Source organism: Echeneis naucrates, chromosome 14 (genome assembly GCF_900963305.1).
Source record: "Echeneis naucrates chromosome 14, fEcheNa1.1, whole genome shotgun sequence".
Lineage (NCBI taxonomy): Eukaryota > Metazoa > Chordata > Actinopteri > Carangiformes > Echeneidae > Echeneis > Echeneis naucrates.
In genome coordinates, this window is record NC_042524.1 from 4,977,348 (window position 1) to 4,997,486 (window position 20,139).

General features: G+C 41.1%; 1 protein-coding gene across 2 annotated transcripts; it reads left to right on the forward strand.

Annotated features, from left to right (window-relative positions):
- The first annotated feature begins 658 nt into the window (after window positions 1-658).
- Window positions 659-16,426, forward strand: LOC115054189 (periostin). Of its 2 annotated transcripts, none has more exons than XM_029519267.1 (23): window positions 659-777; window positions 1,501-1,599; window positions 5,922-5,986; window positions 6,098-6,255; window positions 6,333-6,497; window positions 6,599-6,745; window positions 6,895-7,036; window positions 7,878-8,090; window positions 8,181-8,315; window positions 8,523-8,671; window positions 9,090-9,226; window positions 9,712-9,842; window positions 9,949-10,079; window positions 11,114-11,216; window positions 11,312-11,379; window positions 11,481-11,526; window positions 11,613-11,648; window positions 13,106-13,336; window positions 13,422-13,454; window positions 15,037-15,081; window positions 15,321-15,407; window positions 15,499-15,534; window positions 15,798-16,426. In XM_029519267.1, exons 1-23 carry the CDS (start codon window positions 659-661, stop codon window positions 15,863-15,865), a joined length of 2,544 nt encoding a protein of 847 aa, XP_029375127.1. In that variant the 3' UTR covers window positions 15,866-16,426. The 2 variants fall into 2 exon arrangements, with proteins under 2 accessions (XP_029375127.1, XP_029375128.1); XM_029519268.1 differs by having other exon boundaries at window positions 13,139-13,336.
- The last annotated feature ends 3,713 nt before the right edge of the window (window positions 16,427-20,139 follow it).

Sequence of the window (20,139 nt, forward strand, 5' to 3'; positions counted from 1 at the left end):
TGAGGATACATGTGGGAGATGCTGCTGCTAGTTGTGTGTCTCTCTGTGTGTGTGTGTGTTTGTTTAGCTGAGGTAGGATTAAGAAATAGTCATGTTGTTTTATTTTGTGCTACTTACATGTTTCTTTTTCTGCTTTGATTGAGAATTTTAAGTGTCCCCCTCTTAAAATATCCCGTATCAAACTGCAGTGTCACAGGACAGTCCACAGCTGGGAGACACAGCGTGACTGGGGATTTGTGGTAAAGGTAAAGTCTGAGTTTCAGGGTGTCCTTGGTGCTCTGGGATGTGACGGTGGTAAAGAAGAAGCTCGTGTGAAATTCATGTCAAACAACGTGAGGGAGGGGGAGACAATGAGCTCGTCCTCCGGTCAGGAGGTGGAGGGTGGAGGGATTTGACTCGAGGGGTGTGAGAGGGTGAGCGCAAGACGTAATGGTATGGAAAAGACGATGAGGGTGGAGTGGGTAGATATGGGTGTGTGTCTGAGAGAGAGAGAAAGAGAGAGAGGCAGAGGCTTGTTAGTATAAAAGCTCCCTCTCTCACGCATGCTCCCACATCTCCTGTGCATATTTTGGAGGTGGGGGGCATAATTGTGAGTGTGAGTGAGTGTGTGTGTGTGTGTGTACACCTTTGCAGTACAGAGGACTGATAACTCCCCAGGATGCATCAGCTGCCCGTGGTGACCTTTGTGCTGGTGGCGCTCTGCTGCCTGGGCGGCGTGGATTCTTCAGCTTATGACAAGATAGTCACCCACAGTCGCATTCGGGCCAGGACTCAAGGGTAAGAAGATGAGGCACGGGCGTCACGGGGAGAAATCCACAAGTAGAGGAAGATAGAGACCAACACATGAGTCAAATTTTAAAGATTAACGTCACCAGTTGATTTTCAGCAGATGGCTGGTGATCTCAACCATCCTGATCATGTTTTCCTTCGTGTATCTCTGCAGATTCAGGAATGTAAATGACATGATCACTAACAAGCTGTTAGAATTGTGTATTGCTCAGCATGTTCTCTGTTATTGTTGTGTTATAGTTTACGCACAGATCTCTACTTCATGATTTCAGAGAGAGGTCAGCTACATTGATGAAAATATTGATTGAAGCCAAACTGGAAAATTCAATAGTCTCTCACATTCATTTTCTCTTCTACTATAAATATATCTGCACCATTTTGTGTTTGATAATCATTTGGAATCTATTTGTAAGTGAATTTTTACACTTTGAGTCCAAGATAGTTTGTTTTTTATTTCTTTTATCAGTTTGTGAAGTTCATTTTTATTAATTGGTGATGGAATGAAAAGTAATATTGGTTCTTCCAAGGGAAAGGATTTGTTTCTGCTTCATGTGAGCCTTTGTGTGCTCATATAACACCGTTCTTTCCCTTCCAACATGTACTCATCCCTGTTTCATACCTTCACTCAACAACTCTCCTCCCATCATCTCATTGTCCTCCCTTCCTGCTTCTCACTTTCTTTGTCCTCCCCCACCACCCCTCCCCTTGCAGACCCAACGTGTGTGCTCTGCAGCAGGTCCTGGGGACCAAGAAGAAGTACTTCAGCACATGCAGGAACTGGTACAAAGGCTCCATCTGTGGCAAAAAGGCGTAAGTCTGACTGAATGGATGAATGTGTGTGTTTTTACTGTATTTGCATGGAGCCCAGCTGGTCTCCACCCTGAGCACAAACCACTCCCAGCCTCTTCACATCAATCACATTAAATATACTCAGTCCAGGCAGCAACTCTGATCCAATGCAGATATTCAAACAAAATGATGCCTTGGTTCAGAATGAGCTATTAAAGTTTACTTTCTGCATGTTACCTGGCCACTTTTTTTTTTTTTTTTAAGCGGTTCAAAAGGCTGAAATCACCTCTGTTCTGTCTGACCCCAGCTGCCTGGACCCCTTCAAGCTTTTCTTATCTGCGCAACTTCAGTACAAGCTTCAATAATTCAGTTTTTGTTAATGCATATATATCATGATTTCTATTTAGAACAAGTTTGCACACACTTCTTCCCCCACACTCATGATCTCTGTGTATATACACAGTCTAACCGCCTGTCATTGTCTCCCCCCCTTTCAAGTCACAGCATGCTTGTGTAGCCTGCAGTTGGGTGCACACTATTGTGGGCTGCTGATATTGTAAACTTTCCAGAACAGTGATTAATTTCGAACTAATTGCCCCTCTCACATATTTCAGCTCTCTGAGGGAGAGACATACATACATGCTCATATATGTATATATGAGTGAAACTGAGAATGCTGCTGCTGCAGTTTCACCAGATTTGGCATCTTTGAAATGTCATATGTACTATTTGTGTTTGTGTCCTGCCCTCTCTTTTTTTTATTTATTTATTTTTTTGACTACTATCCATCTTAAGGTGAGCTGTAAGAAGCTCCTGCTTAGATAAATGTGACAGCATTGGGTTGATAGGAGTTTTGAGTCTTGGAGCGCTAAAAGTTTCAGAATTCAGTGATAAACACCTTTTTTTTGTGTGTGAGATGCGTTGTTAAGGAGGGATATGCATAATATCAGTGCCGTTGTGGTGATGGAGTGAAAGGCTCAGCTGGAGGTGTTCTGTCTTGTAGGTAGCGGGGGGGGGGGGCTCTCAATCATCCACACATATGCACGCACAAGAAGACAGATGCTGACACACAATATCTTTTACTCTGTCCTCCAATTAGGCGTTACATCTGCTGCTGAGTCAGGATTATAATGAAAATAAAGACATAATCGTGGATGAAAGAGTGATTCAGTACAGTGATGGTGCACAAAAAGGTAATACTACATGGAGCCACCCAGCAATTACTATAAAAGAACATAATATGAAGGTACCCAGTGGGGACATATTATGGGTTTCTATGGCGTCTCTTCGTTTTTTGTTTCTTTGGTTGCTCAGGTACACTCAGTCTTTCAAATGCCTTCTCTGTCTTTTGTGTAAAGCTTATTCAACAAGTTTAAAGGATTTTGTTCAGTTAAATTAAAGTGATAGTTTATTTAGCTTAGAGCTGCAGAGGAAATGAAGGGGAGGAATGAGGAAAGGAATGAAGGAAACGCTTAAATTAATAGAATGAATTCCCTATATGATTTATACACTTCACAGTTTTGGCTGTCCACATGAAGGAATCAAATTAGCATTTTGCACAGGAACACACAGAGTCTAAATATGAACCATACCAAACCGGGTGAAAAGACCAAAAAAGAAAACCTGTCCAAAAGCCTCAAAAAGTCTTCCTTCCCTCGGTCTGTGGTCACAGTGGGGACATTGTTCGCCTGCACTGGAGGAAATCCACCCAGCTGTGGTTATGTCTGCGCTGGATTTGGTGGTGATGAGAGATTAGGGGCGGCTCTTTGAGCCTCCACTGTGGCTGTTCAGATGCTGCAGGACAGTGTATGAACAAGCTGTTGTTTCATCACTGTGAGAATACAACATTTGAAATGATACCTGGAAGCGATCTCCAAGAAACCACAACTTTACAAAGGACAAATTCAGTTGATGAATTTTATCAATTTCCATAAAAAGCTCTTGGAGTGAGCTGCTGGCAGTTCAAGTGGAAGCACTTTTCCACTTTGTGATGTGCTTAAGGTGACAAACGCAGCATGCAGGCACATGCTGAAAATCAGGGTTCCAGAAATAATACCATGTGTGGTAAAACCACAGAGTGGCATTTTAATTAACTTACAGTTACAGTTGTGTTACTCAGAAAAATGTTGGTGTCATGTTCAGGAAGCCATTGGCACAGGAAAGAGAAAAAAAAAAGTTTGATGACAGACCGATTTTTGTTGTTTGCACAACAGGAAAACACTCATTTTATTTAATCTGATGCCAGACAAGTGTACGGTACGCGTTTGTGCACTAATGACCTCATCTGGAAGCCACATTGAGCCGGTTGTGGTTGCGCTGCCAAAGGCCTGGTTGCAGCACACTGGCCAGTTCTGTCTCCGGTCTATACTGCACCCATTATCCTGCCAGAGTGCAGCTGGAGAGCAATGACTTCACACCTTCCTCACAGCCAGCTACGCATGAATATTCATGTGTTTTACATTTTATCAATTAACATCAACACGCCGGACGTGTGTGTATAAAGTCACGCTATTTAGTAGCGCCGCACACGTTTCCATAAACACTGATTCATGTGGACTGACGAGGTTTGCCAAATATATGTGAGTCATTTCAGGGAGTTGATGGGAGAAAGTGAGTGGTGGTGGTTTTTTTTTTTTGTTTGTTTTTTTATGTGTGTTCTTCACTGTAACTTTTGAAGGGAGTGATTTGGTCTTGCATAATGTGTCACAACAATTTATTTCTGAAAAGGAAGGGAAGCAGTTATTTGTTTTGGATGTGCATCCGGGAAAGAAAACACAGAGTTCATATAGAAATGCAGTATTTTTGTGTGAAAACAGAAAGCAGGAAACATTAAAACTCGACCCCAAATTCGGGGGATGTTTAATAAGGTCCATGCACACTTCTACAGTGCAAACCTCTCTAGCAAACCCAATAAAAGCTCCAACTGGAATCTCTGAAGGGCTTCAGGTTAAACGGCAATTAAATTATTCCAGCGTTCAGGAGCCAATGTTGACTCACTTCTAGTCATTTTTTTTTCTCTCCCTCTCTCTTTTGCGTTTTCGAGGTTTGTGTCAACTTGGGATAAGATCCAGGCAAATGTCTGGTTATAGTTAATTTTTTCAGTCAAAAGCTGTTTTAAATACATAATGTATTCCTCAATTTAACCTGAATTTTATGGAATATTGACTTGTGGCTGACTGTGTCCTCTCACATCCTAAACTGTCATTCATTTAACACGCCAGTGTCGGAGGGTGTGCAGCTCCTGTGCCATGCTCAGTGTTAGCGGGCCCTCCCGGTTTCCTGCCGGGATGTTTCTACATCTTTGAGCTCTGTTTTCACAAATTTTAATATAAGCTGCTCCTTCTAACCCCTGAAATCCTTATAAATGGACGTGAGAAGTCGTCTTTATATTAAGATTGTATTTTTCTTGGAGTGTTGCCTGTGGCCTAGAGAGAGTGCAGAAGGGCAGCAGTAAATTCCTCTGTCTGGTTTCAATCTAACATACAGTATCATTGTGACAGTAAAGCTTATGCTTGTAAATCTGTGCTTCCCTCAGTAATGTGGTAGCTGGAGTTTCCACACATTTATAGACTGTAAAACTATCCTGGTGAGCCTTACAAATATGTCAGCATGCAGATGTTGGTCCTGACATATTTTATTCACTGATAAATGTAAAATCATTTGAAGCTATGTGGCTGTGGGTTCGCCCTTTAAACTCCCGCTCCTTTGATATCTGTGATGCACAGCTTTGTCGGTCTAACTAACTTTTTTTTCTCACCTCAGGGTTTGTTTTGATGGAGTGGCTCCTACATGAGTGTTTTTTTTTTTTTAATTCATTCTCGCTCTTTATTTGCTGGGTTTATAGCGATGATGTTGGCTGGTTCACTTTAGGCTCGTCTGTCTTTTAGCAACTGGCGTACGGGGACTTATGAACCTTCTGCCAGTTTATGAACCACTTTCACATTGATGTCTTTTTTTTTTTTTTTAAAAAGCTCCTTTAACTTGCATGCCTTCGTGGATGGTTTCTTACACCCTCACCATCTCTTCTCTAGCCTTCTAATGCCATTTGCCCAATTATGGAGTTACATTTTGTGCAGCCTTGCGCTCCAGTTTCACGCCTGCACCGCTCTCCAAGCACTTGTCATTTTCTCCATCAATACTCCAGAGTTTCCTTTTTCTTCCCCTCAGCTGTGAGCTGTGTTTAGTTCTCTACATGCTGAAAAAACAATGACTCATTGTCATGGGCTGCGCTGCTCTCTGGCTGGATGTTTTCTTTTTCTCACATTCTGTACTTTGATAATAATGAATAATTCTTTTATGATGATCCACTCAGAGGTCTGACTACTATGTTTCTTTTTCGGCAGTCAGGTCATTTATGAGTGCTGTCCTGGGTACATGAAGCTGGAGGGCATGAAAGGATGCCCTGCAGGTTGGTACTCTGATTCCCTTTAGCAACTGTTACACATGCAATTCATTCATTGTTCTTCCATAGAAGGCCGTTTCTGAGCACATGCGTTCCTTCTGTTCTGCCCTCCTCTAGTGGCTCCCATCGACCACGTGTATGGCACCCTGGGCCTCGTAAAGGCTACAACCACACAGCAATACGCTGACATGTCCAAGCTGAGAGAGGAAATTGAAGGCAAAGGCTCCTTCACCATGTTTGCACCCAGCAATGATGCCTGGGATGAACTTGACCCTGTGAGTCAATTTGAACATTCACAACAGTTCTAGAGGAACACAAATAAGTACAACAATTAATGCTGTGATTTCCCCAGGCTATACGCTCTGCCCTTGTGAGCAACGTGAACATCGAGCTGTACAATGCTCTTCACTTCCACATGGTGAACCGCCGTCTCCTCACAAAGGACTTGAAGGACGGCATGACTGAAACGTCCATGTACAATGAGCTGGGACTGTACATCAACCACTATCCAAATGGGGTCAGTTTATCTACTCTGTGAAGAGTTACGATAAATGTTTATAAATGACTTCTAGCCTCATTCTATATTGCGCTGAATGTAAAATGCTGCTCTCTGTCAAGGTTGTGACAGTGAACTGTGCCAGGATCATCCACGGTAACCAGGTGGCCACAAACGGCGTGGTGCACGTTGTCGATCGGGTCATCACCTCTGTGAGCAACAACATCAAGGAAGTCTTGGACGTCAACGATGAGCTCTCCTCCTTTAATGTGTGTAAAATGCACAGCAGTTCAAACGCGTTCAAAACCAAGCATCTCCAATGTCAAGACTCAGCATCAGCTGGAATCAAAGTATTTCTGCCAAAAGGTTTGCTCCTGCTCCGTAAAAAAAACCACTCTGTAATGTCTTTTTTTCTCAGGCTGCAGCTCTGGCCTCTGGTATGATGGACAAGCTGGACCGGCCTGGACACTTCACTCTGTTCGCTCCCACTAATGAAGCCTTTGACAAACTGAGCCCCGGCTACCTGGAGCGTATCATGGGCAATAAGGCCGTCATTGCAGGTATATTAGACCGGCAATATGCTAACCACTATGCTGCAGTGCTGAATTATATATTAAATATAAATTATATCTTAATGTAGAATTAAAATTCTAATGAAATCACTAAGGCCATTTTTCAAACCCATTCTATAAATTCACATCACATCTCTTATATTCTAGAATAAAGAAACAGACACCCAGTCGCAAGCATAAGCGGTGAGAGCAGAAATCCCATGTCTCCTCTGTGACATATTAGCTACTTATTTGCTGAGTCTCTTACCAGCCAGGAATGTCCATTAACATGATATCACTTTGCCGGGTCCTCAGCGTGTGGCTCCCTGTGAGAACACACAAAAACCTCAGATACATTCTCAGACGCTCGGCAAACAATCTCCGCTGACCAGCCGTGTTAGAGTACCCACTGAAGTAAGAACGACATGCAGCCTTGTGTGCTGTTTCTACTGCGGAAGGTTTGGGCCACAGTGATTTTGGCCTGCAGTGCGACACTGATTGCATTTGAATTTCAGAGGGTTTGGAAGGGCTCCCCAAGCTGTGATTGCCATGCGTTTTCAGGCCATAGTTTGACAGTTGGACTCAGATGCAAGTGTAATCCCATATCTGAACGTTGACAGAATTACCTAAATATTTCTGAAAGAGCTGAGAGAGAGTGTGTGTGTGTGTGTGTGTGTGTGTGTGTGTGTGTGTGTGGCGAGCAGGTCTTTAATAATGAGCACAAATGTAAGCTTTGGGAATCCGTAATCAGATTATAAAAATAACTCCAGGCCACCTCAGAGTCTAGAAAGGTGTTCAGTCTTGCTGCCTCACTCTCACGCCCCCAACTTTGCCATGTTTATGCCATCAGCTCTGGTGAACTATCACCTGCTGAACAGTGTCCAGTGTTCAGAGGCAATCATGGCAGGCTCAGTGTATGAGACGGCAGAGGGCAGCACCATAGAGATCGGCTGCGACGGCGACAGTGTGACAGTCAACGGCATCAAGATGGTGCTGAAGAAGGACATCGTCGCCACCAACGGCGTCATCCACCTCATCGACCAGGTGCTCATCCCCGACTCAGGTAACACACAACTCATATTTCCTTCAATTATTCAACTTTGTCATTTTCCTGGTTATCACCAACCAGCCGTGTTCATGTGATTCACACCAGCCAAGGAAGTGACCGAGCTGATGGGAACGTCCCAGAGTACTTTCAGTGACATGGTGTCTGAGTTGGGCTTAGCTGCTGCCATGGGTCCAAAGACAGAGTACACGCTTCTGGCTCCTCTCAACACTGCCTTCACCAGTGAGTCCGTCTATGAGCAAGTTTTTATGTGAAGCAAGGTGGCCCAGAGATCTTCAGTGAGAAATTACAATGTGTGAAAATCCCAACTTTCCCACTATTTCCAACACACAAGGCACACATTGGAGAAATAATAAGATCATTTATCAGAAGTGGCGTCTTTAATCACCGGAGTCATTTCAAATCTGTAACTTGTATTGTGTTTTTCAGATGAGGCGATATCAATGGACCAGAACTTGCTTAGAATTATTTTGGAAAACCACATCTTGAAGTTGAAAGTTACTCTGAGTGAGCTCTACAACGGACAGCTGCTGGAAACGCTGGCTGGCAAACTGCTCAGGGTCTTCATCTACCGAACTGTGAGAACTTTGTGTGTGTGCGTGTGTGGGCATGTGTTCGCGTGTGTGTGGTGATTACACTGAAGAGTCGAACACATAAATAAGAGGTGATGGAACAGACGCTGGAGAATTGGCTACTATACTGGAGATCTGAAAGCCATTACCAGACCCCTTACTAAGTGTTAACACGATTTTGGTGTCTTTCAGCTAAAAAACAAATAACAATAAAATAGCCAATTAGCTTTTGGCAAATTAAGTGTGTTTATGCTCTGGGGGTTCAGATATTGGAATCATCTGGGTCAAATTTACTCAAAGAAATGTATTGGACGGATTGCAAATGAGACGTGCTGACTGTATCACTCTCGCTCAGCTAAATATGTATCAGACTTTGACTTTAAGACCTCCGACTACCACTGAATTGTCCGACTTTTTGGTTTAGGCTGTGTGTATAGAAAATTCATGCATGGTGCGCGGCAGTAAGGAGGGAAGCAACGGTGCCCTGCATCTCATGAGGTCCCTCATCACACCGGCCAAGAAAACGATGTATGAGCTCCTGATTGCTGACGGACGATTCAAGTGAGAAAGTCAACTTATTTGTTTATTTAGGGGGGTTCGAGTGGCTGGCTGATAATCAAAAAGGATTTTAATAATTTTTTAAGTGTTTTTATTTTTAATATATTTGCTCTCATAACTTAAACATTCACATTATAAAGACCAAACGTTGTTGGCAATGCTGGCAGTTCCTATGAATTCTCTATTTCTTTGACAAACAGTGGCTCCTGTACAGACTGAGGAATAACTGAGAAGGCAGATGTGTAAATAAACAAATCCCAAAATCCTCATTGCGCGGCCAAAGCAATAATGCTTCTGTCTAAAAGGAGCAAAACATGGCCAGTTCCCCGATATGATAATCTGTTCTCATCACTGCTAAAAACAGCATCAGCATTTCTTCCACAAACCAAAACACAAAGTGTAACATTTCATTTCACTCCCACAGTCCTCTTTATTTACAGAATTTCATTTCTTTTTTTCATTTTTTTATTTAATTTGAATGAATGTAGGATTTTCCTGTCACTGATGGAGACTGCAGGTCTGACTGATTTGCTGAAGGAAGGAGGCTCCTACACCATCTTTGCACCCACCGATGATGCCTTTGATGGGCTCACCAGAGAAGACCTAGATGTGCTGAAAAGTACATACACCACATGAAATGAAATGATCATTTGTTCTCTTAGAAAGTAAAAGAAATATATGGGAGGAATGTATATGTAATGTTAGCTTTGTGTTGTCGTTGACAGGAGACATAACCACTCTGAGAACCATTCTGCTGTACCACTTCAGCAACGGCATCTTCATCAATGGAGGGTTAGAAGTAGGAGTTACCAATCTGCTCAAAACCCTGCAGGGCAAAAATCTGCAAGTTATTTCTGTAAGTATAATCGTTGTGTTTGTTTCCTTAGAATGAAAGAGACAATGCTGATCGCCTTCCTCTTTAGTTACGGAACAATGAAACAGCTGCAGCAACATGTGAAATTCACTAAATGAAGAATGTCTCATTAAGACTGAGATGCACAGGCCTTTGTGATTACATCTAGCCAACTTGCCAGCCTAAATGAAATAAAGCATTTTGTGAAGAAGAAACATATTAGAATTCTTTATTTAATTACATGTTTATGTTTTGGAATCAATTTTAAAAGGCAAGACATAAACACGTGTGTTTTCCTCCTCGCCACCTCATTTTCACCAGACTCCATCAGGACATAACACCGTTTTTCTCCAAATTCTCATTTAAACAATAGTATCAAAGAGCCCGCACTAGTCAACTTACTTCAAAGCTGATGCCTCTGGAGAAAAGCCAGAGGTAAAAAAATCTGGCTTCCTTTCATTTCCATCAACTCCCACTCTTGGCATCCACTCCCAGCCCCCGATCAAACCTGCCATTTCTTTTCACTTTATTTTTCTAACCCACCCATCATCCGCTTCATCCATTACCTTAATATTTCCTTCACTCTCCTTCTTATCGTGATGGCAGCTTTTCAGACCTACAGGACTTCCTTAATACACCAGAGAGGTTAATGCACTAACGACACAAGAGCAGGCGTGAATCCGTTAGAACAAAAAGGGGACAAAGATTCATGATAATGAGGCATTAAAACTCGACTCTGGCAGGTACTGTTATGAGTTATTGGGTGGGCGAGAGAGGAAGCGGAGGAGAAGGAAAACCTATCCCCTACTTGCTCACCATGTCCGCCTTCACTCACATCTGTGGAGACATTTAAATCACAGGAAGTACATCAGGCAAATTAACTGAGACTCTCCAATCCCTCTGGTCATCTGTTAAGTCTCAATAGACCTTAAAAAAAAGTTAATATTTGAATATATTTTATGGAGTTGTCTTATTGATGCTATTTAGAAATATGTTGAATTTGTGTATAAAGCCAATATTTGCTTCTGGTTTTCCAGGTAAACAACTCCATTCATGTCAACTCTGTGGACGTTCCCGGCAGTGACCTGATGGCAACAAATGGTGTGATCCATGTAGTGAAGAACGTTCTCTATCCTGCAGGTGAGAACAGCCCAAATGATGGAACCAAATATTCAATGTGCAACGTGCGATCTGTGCTGGGATGACCAATGTCACGCTCTTTTGATTACTTACAGATCTCCCTGTGGGCCGCCAGGACCTCCTGGTCCTCCTGAAGAAGCTGATTAGGTACATCCAGATCAAGGTAGAGAAAAAGAAAACAGGTGTATGATTATATCCAGCTCGCATTTCCTACCTTTTGTATTTTTTGCCTAAGACTTTTTACTTTGTTGTTGTTTTTTTTAGTTTGTTTCTGGATATACCTACACTGAGATCCCACTCACCTTCATCAGTAAGCTCCTTCATTGCCAGTGTTGCTTTATGGCTGATAATCATTTAGTTTGCAACAAGTTAAAGCAAATTTTGTTTTCTTCTCAGAGAGGACCATCACGACTACTCATCATTTTGAGTCAGGTAAGACCACTGCTATTAACCACATGACTGAAAGCTTTGAATTAGTTATGTCTTGCACTATCATTAGTGGTGATTATAAAAAAGCATGGCTGCCTGTAAAACTCACTAATGTCCTTTGTTGAAAAATTAGACTTTGGTGTGCAGTGAAATCTAATCTGCAGCCAGCTGCATATTACATATAATTTCTCCAGTCAGGAATCTCGCCCCTTCTTTGTTCCTCTGATCCACTCTCTCCAGTACTTTAAGCCCACTTGGAGCATATTTAATTAGCTCTTTTCGAGATGAGGTAATTATGCTGTCAAAGCAAAAACAGGTCAGTGGCCACAGAAAATGCCCTTCATTGAGTTGAGCTTCTTCCAGCGCAGTTCCAAACAGATGGGGACGTGCCGCTGAGTATTAGGTAACATGGGAGGGACCCAGTCTGACTCTTCTAAGGTGATTAGGCAGATACGTTAACTATAGAGCTGAAGGTCTGGATCACCAAGAGATAACATTTCTGAGGGCTGCAATTTTACGCTATAATTTTATGAAAACAACAGTTATTTAATTCAGAAACCATGTTGTGGTATCATCTGACATCAAACTGAACTACGTCTCTTATTGTTGAAATACTTACCTCAGAAGAAAAAGTGGTTCATCTTGGTTAAGTAAAATACTTTAAATAGAAAGTAAACCTGTGCGTTAAATATAAAATACTGACTTTTGACAAACACGTGCACAAAGATGCCGAAACATTACTTTTTATCATTCGATCAAAAGCGGGATGGTTTATAATCCAAATCATATAAATCCCTGTAGTAGTAAATTCTCTCAAAGTGAATTTGCCACAGTTTTTAAAGCAGACATTTATCAAAATAGCCTGACTGCTTTGAAAGACAAGCGTGACTTCTGCCTGTGGTTCTCAGGTCAGCGCACGAATCAGCGGAAAGATTATCCCTGTGATTGAATAGCGCATCTGTCAGCCGTTGCTGTATGGCTCATATAAATGATGTCACATAAAATAAATCATCACAAAGAGGCAGAAAATATATAGAGGTGAAAGAATGTTCCTGGCTGAAGTTTGTATTGAAGCGGAATCAGGAAAAAAGAAGTTGTAAGATTTTCAGAGATATTGACTCCCAGATGGGAATTTATTGACTGGGTTCAAAACCTGCAGAGGAGGAAAGTTGGTTCAAAGAAAATGTAACATGTCACATTTTCTCTTTTATTGTAATTCACAAACCAGAAGTCAAAATTATTTAAACAGCAAAACTTGTAAATTTGGTACAAAGTATGTTAAGACAATCAGAGTTTAACGTGACGCGTCAAAATCAACTATGAGAGGAAATGTAAATCTGCCCAAAGGGAGCAGCTCTTCGGAGTGTGGAGTCTACTCAGTGAAGCTATCTAATATCCTGCTGACGTCAGCGGCCTCTTTATTCTGCACGCGTTGGCGACTTCACACAGTCGACCTGCAGCCTGTCCCTTAACCTTTCCCTCCCTCTCTAAAGGCCCTGAAGTTACAAAGGTGGTCAAAGTCGTTGAGGGGGAGCCAAGCATCACCAAGGTAACCAGGGTCATCGAAACAGGAGAGCCAACTATCACCAAGGTAACCAGGGTCATCGAAACAGGAGAGCCAACGATCACCAAGGTAACCAGGGTTGTCGAGGGGTCACCCACCATTACCAAGGTTACAAGAGTTATTGAGGGTAAGGTTGTCGTTTGTGTTTTAAGTGTGCATTATAAATTAGATGATGAAATGTGGACTTCAATGAAACAATTTCTTCAACGCAGGTGGAGAGATTGATGCAGAGGGGACAAGAACAGGTCAGTTGCTCTTTATGCATTTCTACCCATGAGATGCATGGTAGTGCAGATCTAAGTGGTGATTGTAGTTTCATCTTTCTAACAGCTCTTTTAACGAATGCATCCACTGCTCTGGTGAACTCAGTTAACTGATAATCAACGTCTGTAAAGTCAGTTTCACTTGGCATTACAGATTTTACCTGGTGATCATCAGTTCAGTCATCAGACACATCATGGTGGGCTCCATTTTCACATTACAGAAACTAATTGTGAATGATTTGTAGATTTCGTAGCTCATTTGAAATTGTGTATTTGTAACACACGACCACCATTTATATTGGCTTCACCACTTTACCTTTGCCAAATGTGGGCTCCTGTATTCATACCCATTTAACTTGCTAAAATTACAAGTTGTGTCTCAGAAGAGTAATCACTGCATTTTGTGTACCATTCCAAAATATGAAAATTTTCCCCTTTTTACCATCTGGCAGCATGGTAAGGGTTTGAAAAATATAATATGTCAAATAGCCCTTGTAACTACAATTTACATCTATGCCATGCTGCCAATCATGACTGCACTGTATTGCTTTCCAGATAGTAATTCATCTTTGACATAGCAATTTAGCTTGTAAATAGAAGTTCAAAGACATGCCCAAAGAAGCCAAACAGTTTTATTTCCCACACAACTGCAGCTGGCTGAGTGCCAGTCCAGATCAGTGTTCAGTGTTGATAGAATAACTTATATAGCTGCAGTACCCTCCCACAAAAAACAGAAATAAATTGCTGCTGTTCAGTTACCCATATATACTCAATATTTTCATGACGTGGTTCAGGAAGTGGGCCAAAGCCATAAAAAGTGTGCCATTCATCCTTTAATGGCTGGAGCAGCCATGTTGCGTCCTGTTTAAATAAAGTTGCAAGTCGTCTGTAATAGTTTTCTGCCACAATGGAGAAGTTGGATGTGTTTTACACAGCGAGCACTCCGTTTGTCAGAACTGATCATTATAATGTGACAAGCTTTGGCCTGAAACCAGTCAAACCGCCACAAGCTGCTTCTGCTTTACGATGTTTATATAGACTCCGTAATGAAGCAGCGGAGGTTGATTTTTGCAGCTCTTGTCATGTTTAAGCACACACCATGGTGCGCCATGATTTGGATGTCTGTACATTTCATTACTCACTTCATGTGTCTGTCCATGTTCTTGTTGGAATCCCAACGTTATCTATTGTCTGCATACTCACTGTAGCTGTGATGTGTAGCTGTGAGCAGTGTGCACATTGTAATGTGCCATTTTGGGGCGACTGGGCCCAAAATGTCATCAGCTTGTATGGGGGCAGGGTGAGGGAGCTGTGTCTCTGGTGTCTTGCAGCTTAATCTGCTGGAAAAGGAAAACAATTTGCCTCACACATTGCCCCCCTGTGCAATTGTGTGCAAGTTGCATGTGTGTGTGTGCGTGCGTTGGTAAATACTGGGCATCTGTTCTTGACTGTGTGTGGTAGCGGAGGAGGTGTTTCTGTACCTGTCAGTCTGTCGTCTGTCAGCTAGTACAGTTGCTAAGTCGTTAAATGACTTTCAACACCTTTCTCCGCTGCCGGTTTGAAGATGGAGCCAGACACACCACGCTGAACGAGCCTTATATCATTGAGGGTAGGCTCCTCTCATGAACACTTCACTATCACTCAGGTTGCTTAAAATTTTGTCCTTTCCTCCTTGAAATAACCATGGTTACATTTTATTTATTTGCCAAGCAACACGGTCACTTCAAGGTGGAACAGAAAATATCATGAGAATATCATTTTTAAAACTGTAACCCCATATATGGTTTTCATTGTGACAGCCAAATCCATCTGCATCCTGGATTTAATGGTTTTGTTCCAAACATTTAGGCCCGGACTTTTCTAAAATCACCACCATCCATGGAAACCCAAATCTGATCGAAGAGGAATCGGAGAGAATTACCAAAATCATTAAAGGTGAATAATCATGAAAGCAGATATTTTGTGGCGTCCTTGTATGTGTCTGTGTGAATACAATAACTGTCTCTGACCTCTCGTCACTTCACAGAGGGAGGAAGAGGTGGAGCTGCCAGGAGAGCTCCAGGTAAGAGAGCAGTGATTCACTAACACCGATGCTGGATCGGGCTAAAAAGAGTTTGCCAAAAACCACATAATAACTTCAGGAAAATAAGCACTATTGTGTTCGATTTTCCCTTGGTTCATTTTATTTCTCCTTTCCAGTATCCTCTTTCCACCTATTCTTCCCATGTGTCATATCTTTTCTACTGACCATGTTTTGGTTGGGTTGTTGTTTTTTTTTTATCACACCTCTGATTCCCACCATTAACTTTGTGTCCTCTTTTACAGCTGGAGTGCGAAGAGCAAGGCTGGTCAGGCGTCACCACAAGCCAAGGAGTGAATCAGGCAGAAACTAAAAAGATAAAAGTTTAAAAAACAAAAACAAAATCACTTCGGGCTCACCGCAGAGACTGAATGCATTTCCAGCACTCCTGGTCGAGTGCTGGAGGATTGGAAAACTGTGGACCAACAGGAAGAAATCCAACCAATCTAGCTTTGTTCAGATCATCAGTTACAATGATTGTTTACTTTTCCATCTGGCCCATACTGTATGTGATAGGCATGATGTGTAATAGCAATGCAAACACAATAGAATACCCTTCATGTAGTAACATAAGTGTGCATGGGGATTTTTTTTTTTTCTTTGCCACAAGGTAAAAGGTTTGTAAGGTGAGATATAGTCTACTACAGAGATTTAAAAAAATAGTTAGCTTTTTCAGAAATCGTGTCGCTTTGTAAACTTGGCTTGGGAAGATTTTTTTTTTTTTTTTGTATGCTTTTTATGGTGCTCACATTCTGTGCAGTGGATGGTCTGTAATGACAAAAACTAGTGTCCAACAGTGTTTTTCTACCATCAGATGCTGTATTGTACCACTGTAAATTATCACAAGGTTATTAAAGAACACAATGAATTTTTATACAGTTTTCAGTCATTATTTGCAGCTTCCATTTACAAAAATATTTTTTTATTTTGTGATTTATCATACAAATGTAGGTTTATTCAAAAAATGCTTCGTAATCGTATCTTAGAAACAAACGGTATCTGCATTTCTTTAAAGTCTTGTAGCTTATTGTTATTGGAAAAGATTTTCATTTTAAGTTTAGAATCATTGTTATTTGGTAGTTACATTAAAAGAGCTATTAACAGGTGGTCAAATACCAGACCCAAAGAAAGTTCGGTATCACACATTCTTTTACTCAACAAAAGCTCTCTCCATTACAAAGTGGCCACTTTCTGTCAAGTGACACTGTCTCATAAAAGGAGAACAAATTATGTTTTTGTCAAGTGACAACCTGCTCTTATCAAGAAACCATGCTGAGCGGCAGAGCAAAAGTTACAAATGGGACCTTTAAAAACCAATAGTGGCCTTCATCCTTCTCTAACAACATACAGTTGGCAGAGAATGTTTTGCAGGATGTCTTTATGCGATGAGAATAATTGTTTAGAGATTAAGGTGCTAATCATTAAGATGATTTTTTATGGAACCCGCAAAAAAAAAGTGATAATTGGATATAAAAGTTGACAATGTTAGTTTTTCTCATGTTGATTCTAAATCAAACCTCAATATAAACTAGAAAAAAAAACGAAATTTCACAGCTTCTTGTGTTTCGCAAACGATTTTGCCACGTTTCACATGATTCTAAGACATGTATAACACCAGAGTTCTTCTTCCCCTCTCTTCACCATTAATTTACGACAAGAGGATGATGAGAAGAGCAACACTGCATACTTCACATGGCTCATCCCCAAATGAATTTTATGAGCTTCACCTGGAAAGTGTTCAAACAAACACATTTATCTGCTCAAAACTTATTTGCATTCTGAGACTTACAGAAGTGAGAAGAGTTCGAAAACCAGCATACTGATTGCACAATTCACATTTTTCACTGTAACAGAAGTGTGGATGTTTGGCTCTATGCGAAGTGTAGCTCTTTCACAACATCATTTAAAATGATCCGAGGAGCAGCAGCAGCAGAGGGGAGTGCAAGTTAGTTCAAAGACTGCAGGCTTATCGTCACAGGGTGTAGATAACAAGGTGGCGAAAAGAAGATAGGACAGTAAATGTTAGCCTATTAGCTGTATTCATGCAATATAGGCGCTCAGAGTCTGAGCATTTCTTCAGTGTCTCACACACACACACACACATACACACACATACATACGGTGCATTCCTGCAGTAAATAGTCTCAACAACACTTGCATTTTTCCTTTCGGATTGTAATAGTGCTACAATACATAGTATAATGATGTTTTTACTGTCAATAATTGGAATGTTATTCTTTGCAGTCTTAGTAGTTGGTGGTATGAGTAGAAATTAAAGCACGGCCAACCTATTTTGACATGTATTGTAATGTAATAGGTGAGTTCTTTTCTCTAATACTTCATTACCGATGCATGAAAGTTTGAAAGAGCAAAAGGTTCCTTCCCTGCTTTTCTTGTCCGCTCTTTAAAGACGAGGATAAAAGAACAAAAACTAGATTTCACTACCCGCAAGTTTGGCGATTTCTTGTGAGAAGCCATAAACGTCTCAAACTGTGTTTTTGTAACTAATTCGTGACATTTTGCTGGTATTGGTTGACCATTCGCCGCACATTTGAGTCAACTTCTCCAGACATCTTGGCATATTGGAGACACAAATGACTATACAAGACTAGATGTCTACCAAAATGTACAAACTGTTTCTGCAGCTCTAAAGTAGAAAATTCTTTAAGCATTGGCTTATCGTCACAGGGTGTAGATAACAAGGTGGCGAAAAGAAGATAGGACAGTAAATGTTAGCCTATTAGCTGTATTCATGCAATATAGGCGCTCAGAGTCTGAGCATTTCTTCAGTGTCTCACACACACACACACACATACACACACATACATACGGTGCATTCCTGCAGTAAATAGTCTCAACAACACTTGCATTTTTCCTTTCGGATTGTAATAGTGCTACAATACATAGTATAATGATGTTTTTACTGTCAATAATTGGAATGTTATTCTTTGCAGTCTTAGTAGTTGGTGGTATGAGTAGAAATTAAAGCACGGCCAACCTATTTTGACATGTATTGTAATGTAATAGGTGAGTTCTTTTCTCTAATACTTCATTACCGATGCATGAAAGTTTGAAAGAGCAAAAGGTTCCTTCCCTGCTTTTCTTGTCCGCTCTTTAAAGACGAGGATAAAAGAACAAAAACTAGATTTCACTACCCGCAAGTTTGGCGATTTCTTGTGAGAAGCCATAAACGTCTCAAACTGTGTTTTTGTAACTAATTCGTGACATTTTGCTGGTATTGGTTGACCATTCGCCGCACATTTGAGTCAACTTCTCCAGACATCTTGGCATATTGGAGACACAAATGACTATACAAGACTAGATGTCTACCAAAATGTACAAACTGTTTCTGCAGCTCTAAAGTAGAAAATTCTTTAAGCATCCGCAAAAAGTCTGCATCTACACAATACCAGTCTAGCAGGAGGTAATAGTAACAACCAGGAAACAAAGCTTAGACACAATATGTCCAGCAGACACAAATAATAAAATAGAAATAAATATTGCTCTTCTACAACGCAAAAGGACAAAGAATATAATAAAAAAACCTATTTAAATAATAATATTTTCACCGTTCCTTTGTGTCGTCCTTCATGTAAAAAAAAAAAAACAATGGCAAAAGTGAAGTGATTGAGAAAATGCTGGCCGTTTTCCCACTTGATGCCCGACCAGGTGCCAAAGTGGACAAACGTTAGCGTTTGAACTGCAGCTACAGCCTAAAATGGAGGGGGGTCACATCTAGAGTGGAATAAATGTTATTCCACTTTTATCACTCATGTCCTTCCACCTGACGTTTGTCGAGAAATGTTTAGGTACTTCACAAAAACCTCACATTGTGTAGTGACTTCTGAATCCTCCCAGTAGGAGATTCATTCCTGCACTTGTGGATATTATATAATAGACCTTTTGACTCACTCTGGAAATAAAACATAAAACCGGTAGATCACACAAAGATACATTTGGTCCAAGATCATGAGTGTGACTAAGTTCATCTCATCTTGTTCCAGATATTACATTTGGCCAAGTATGAGCTCAGTCTTTTGGAGGATTGTAGGACAACAAAGGGGTATAATAACCAAACACAAAAGTAATGGAAATCAGCTCAGTGAAAAATGGTTTGTGAGTGTCAATTGTAATCAGTGATTGTAAATCTGTCAGCCTTTGGGTATACACAATGCCCCTGCGACCTAACATGCATTTTTCAACGTAATTCAGTCCATGTTTATTCGTTAACTCAACCAATATTGACAGCTCCATGTGGCACAGATTGCTTTCCTAAGCAATGTGTTTTGTAGATAAACACATTTTTAACAATTCACCACGTAATAAAAATCTACATGAAACATATGGATTGTGTTGTCGAAGCAGAGGTGGTGGTGTGACGCTCCCCCATCTCGGTTCAAACTCCCGTTGCCGTGCCTCCCATCTCCAGAGCTGCAAAACAATCAGCACCAGGGGACGTTTTCTGGGACATGCGTGCATGTAAGCCTGAGTTCAGGTGGCCCCCAGTGTGATTGGGATTTAAAAAAAAAAAAAAAAAAACGTTGCTCTGGCTATTGTGAAGCTGTGTGCTGGTGTTCTTGGTACTCT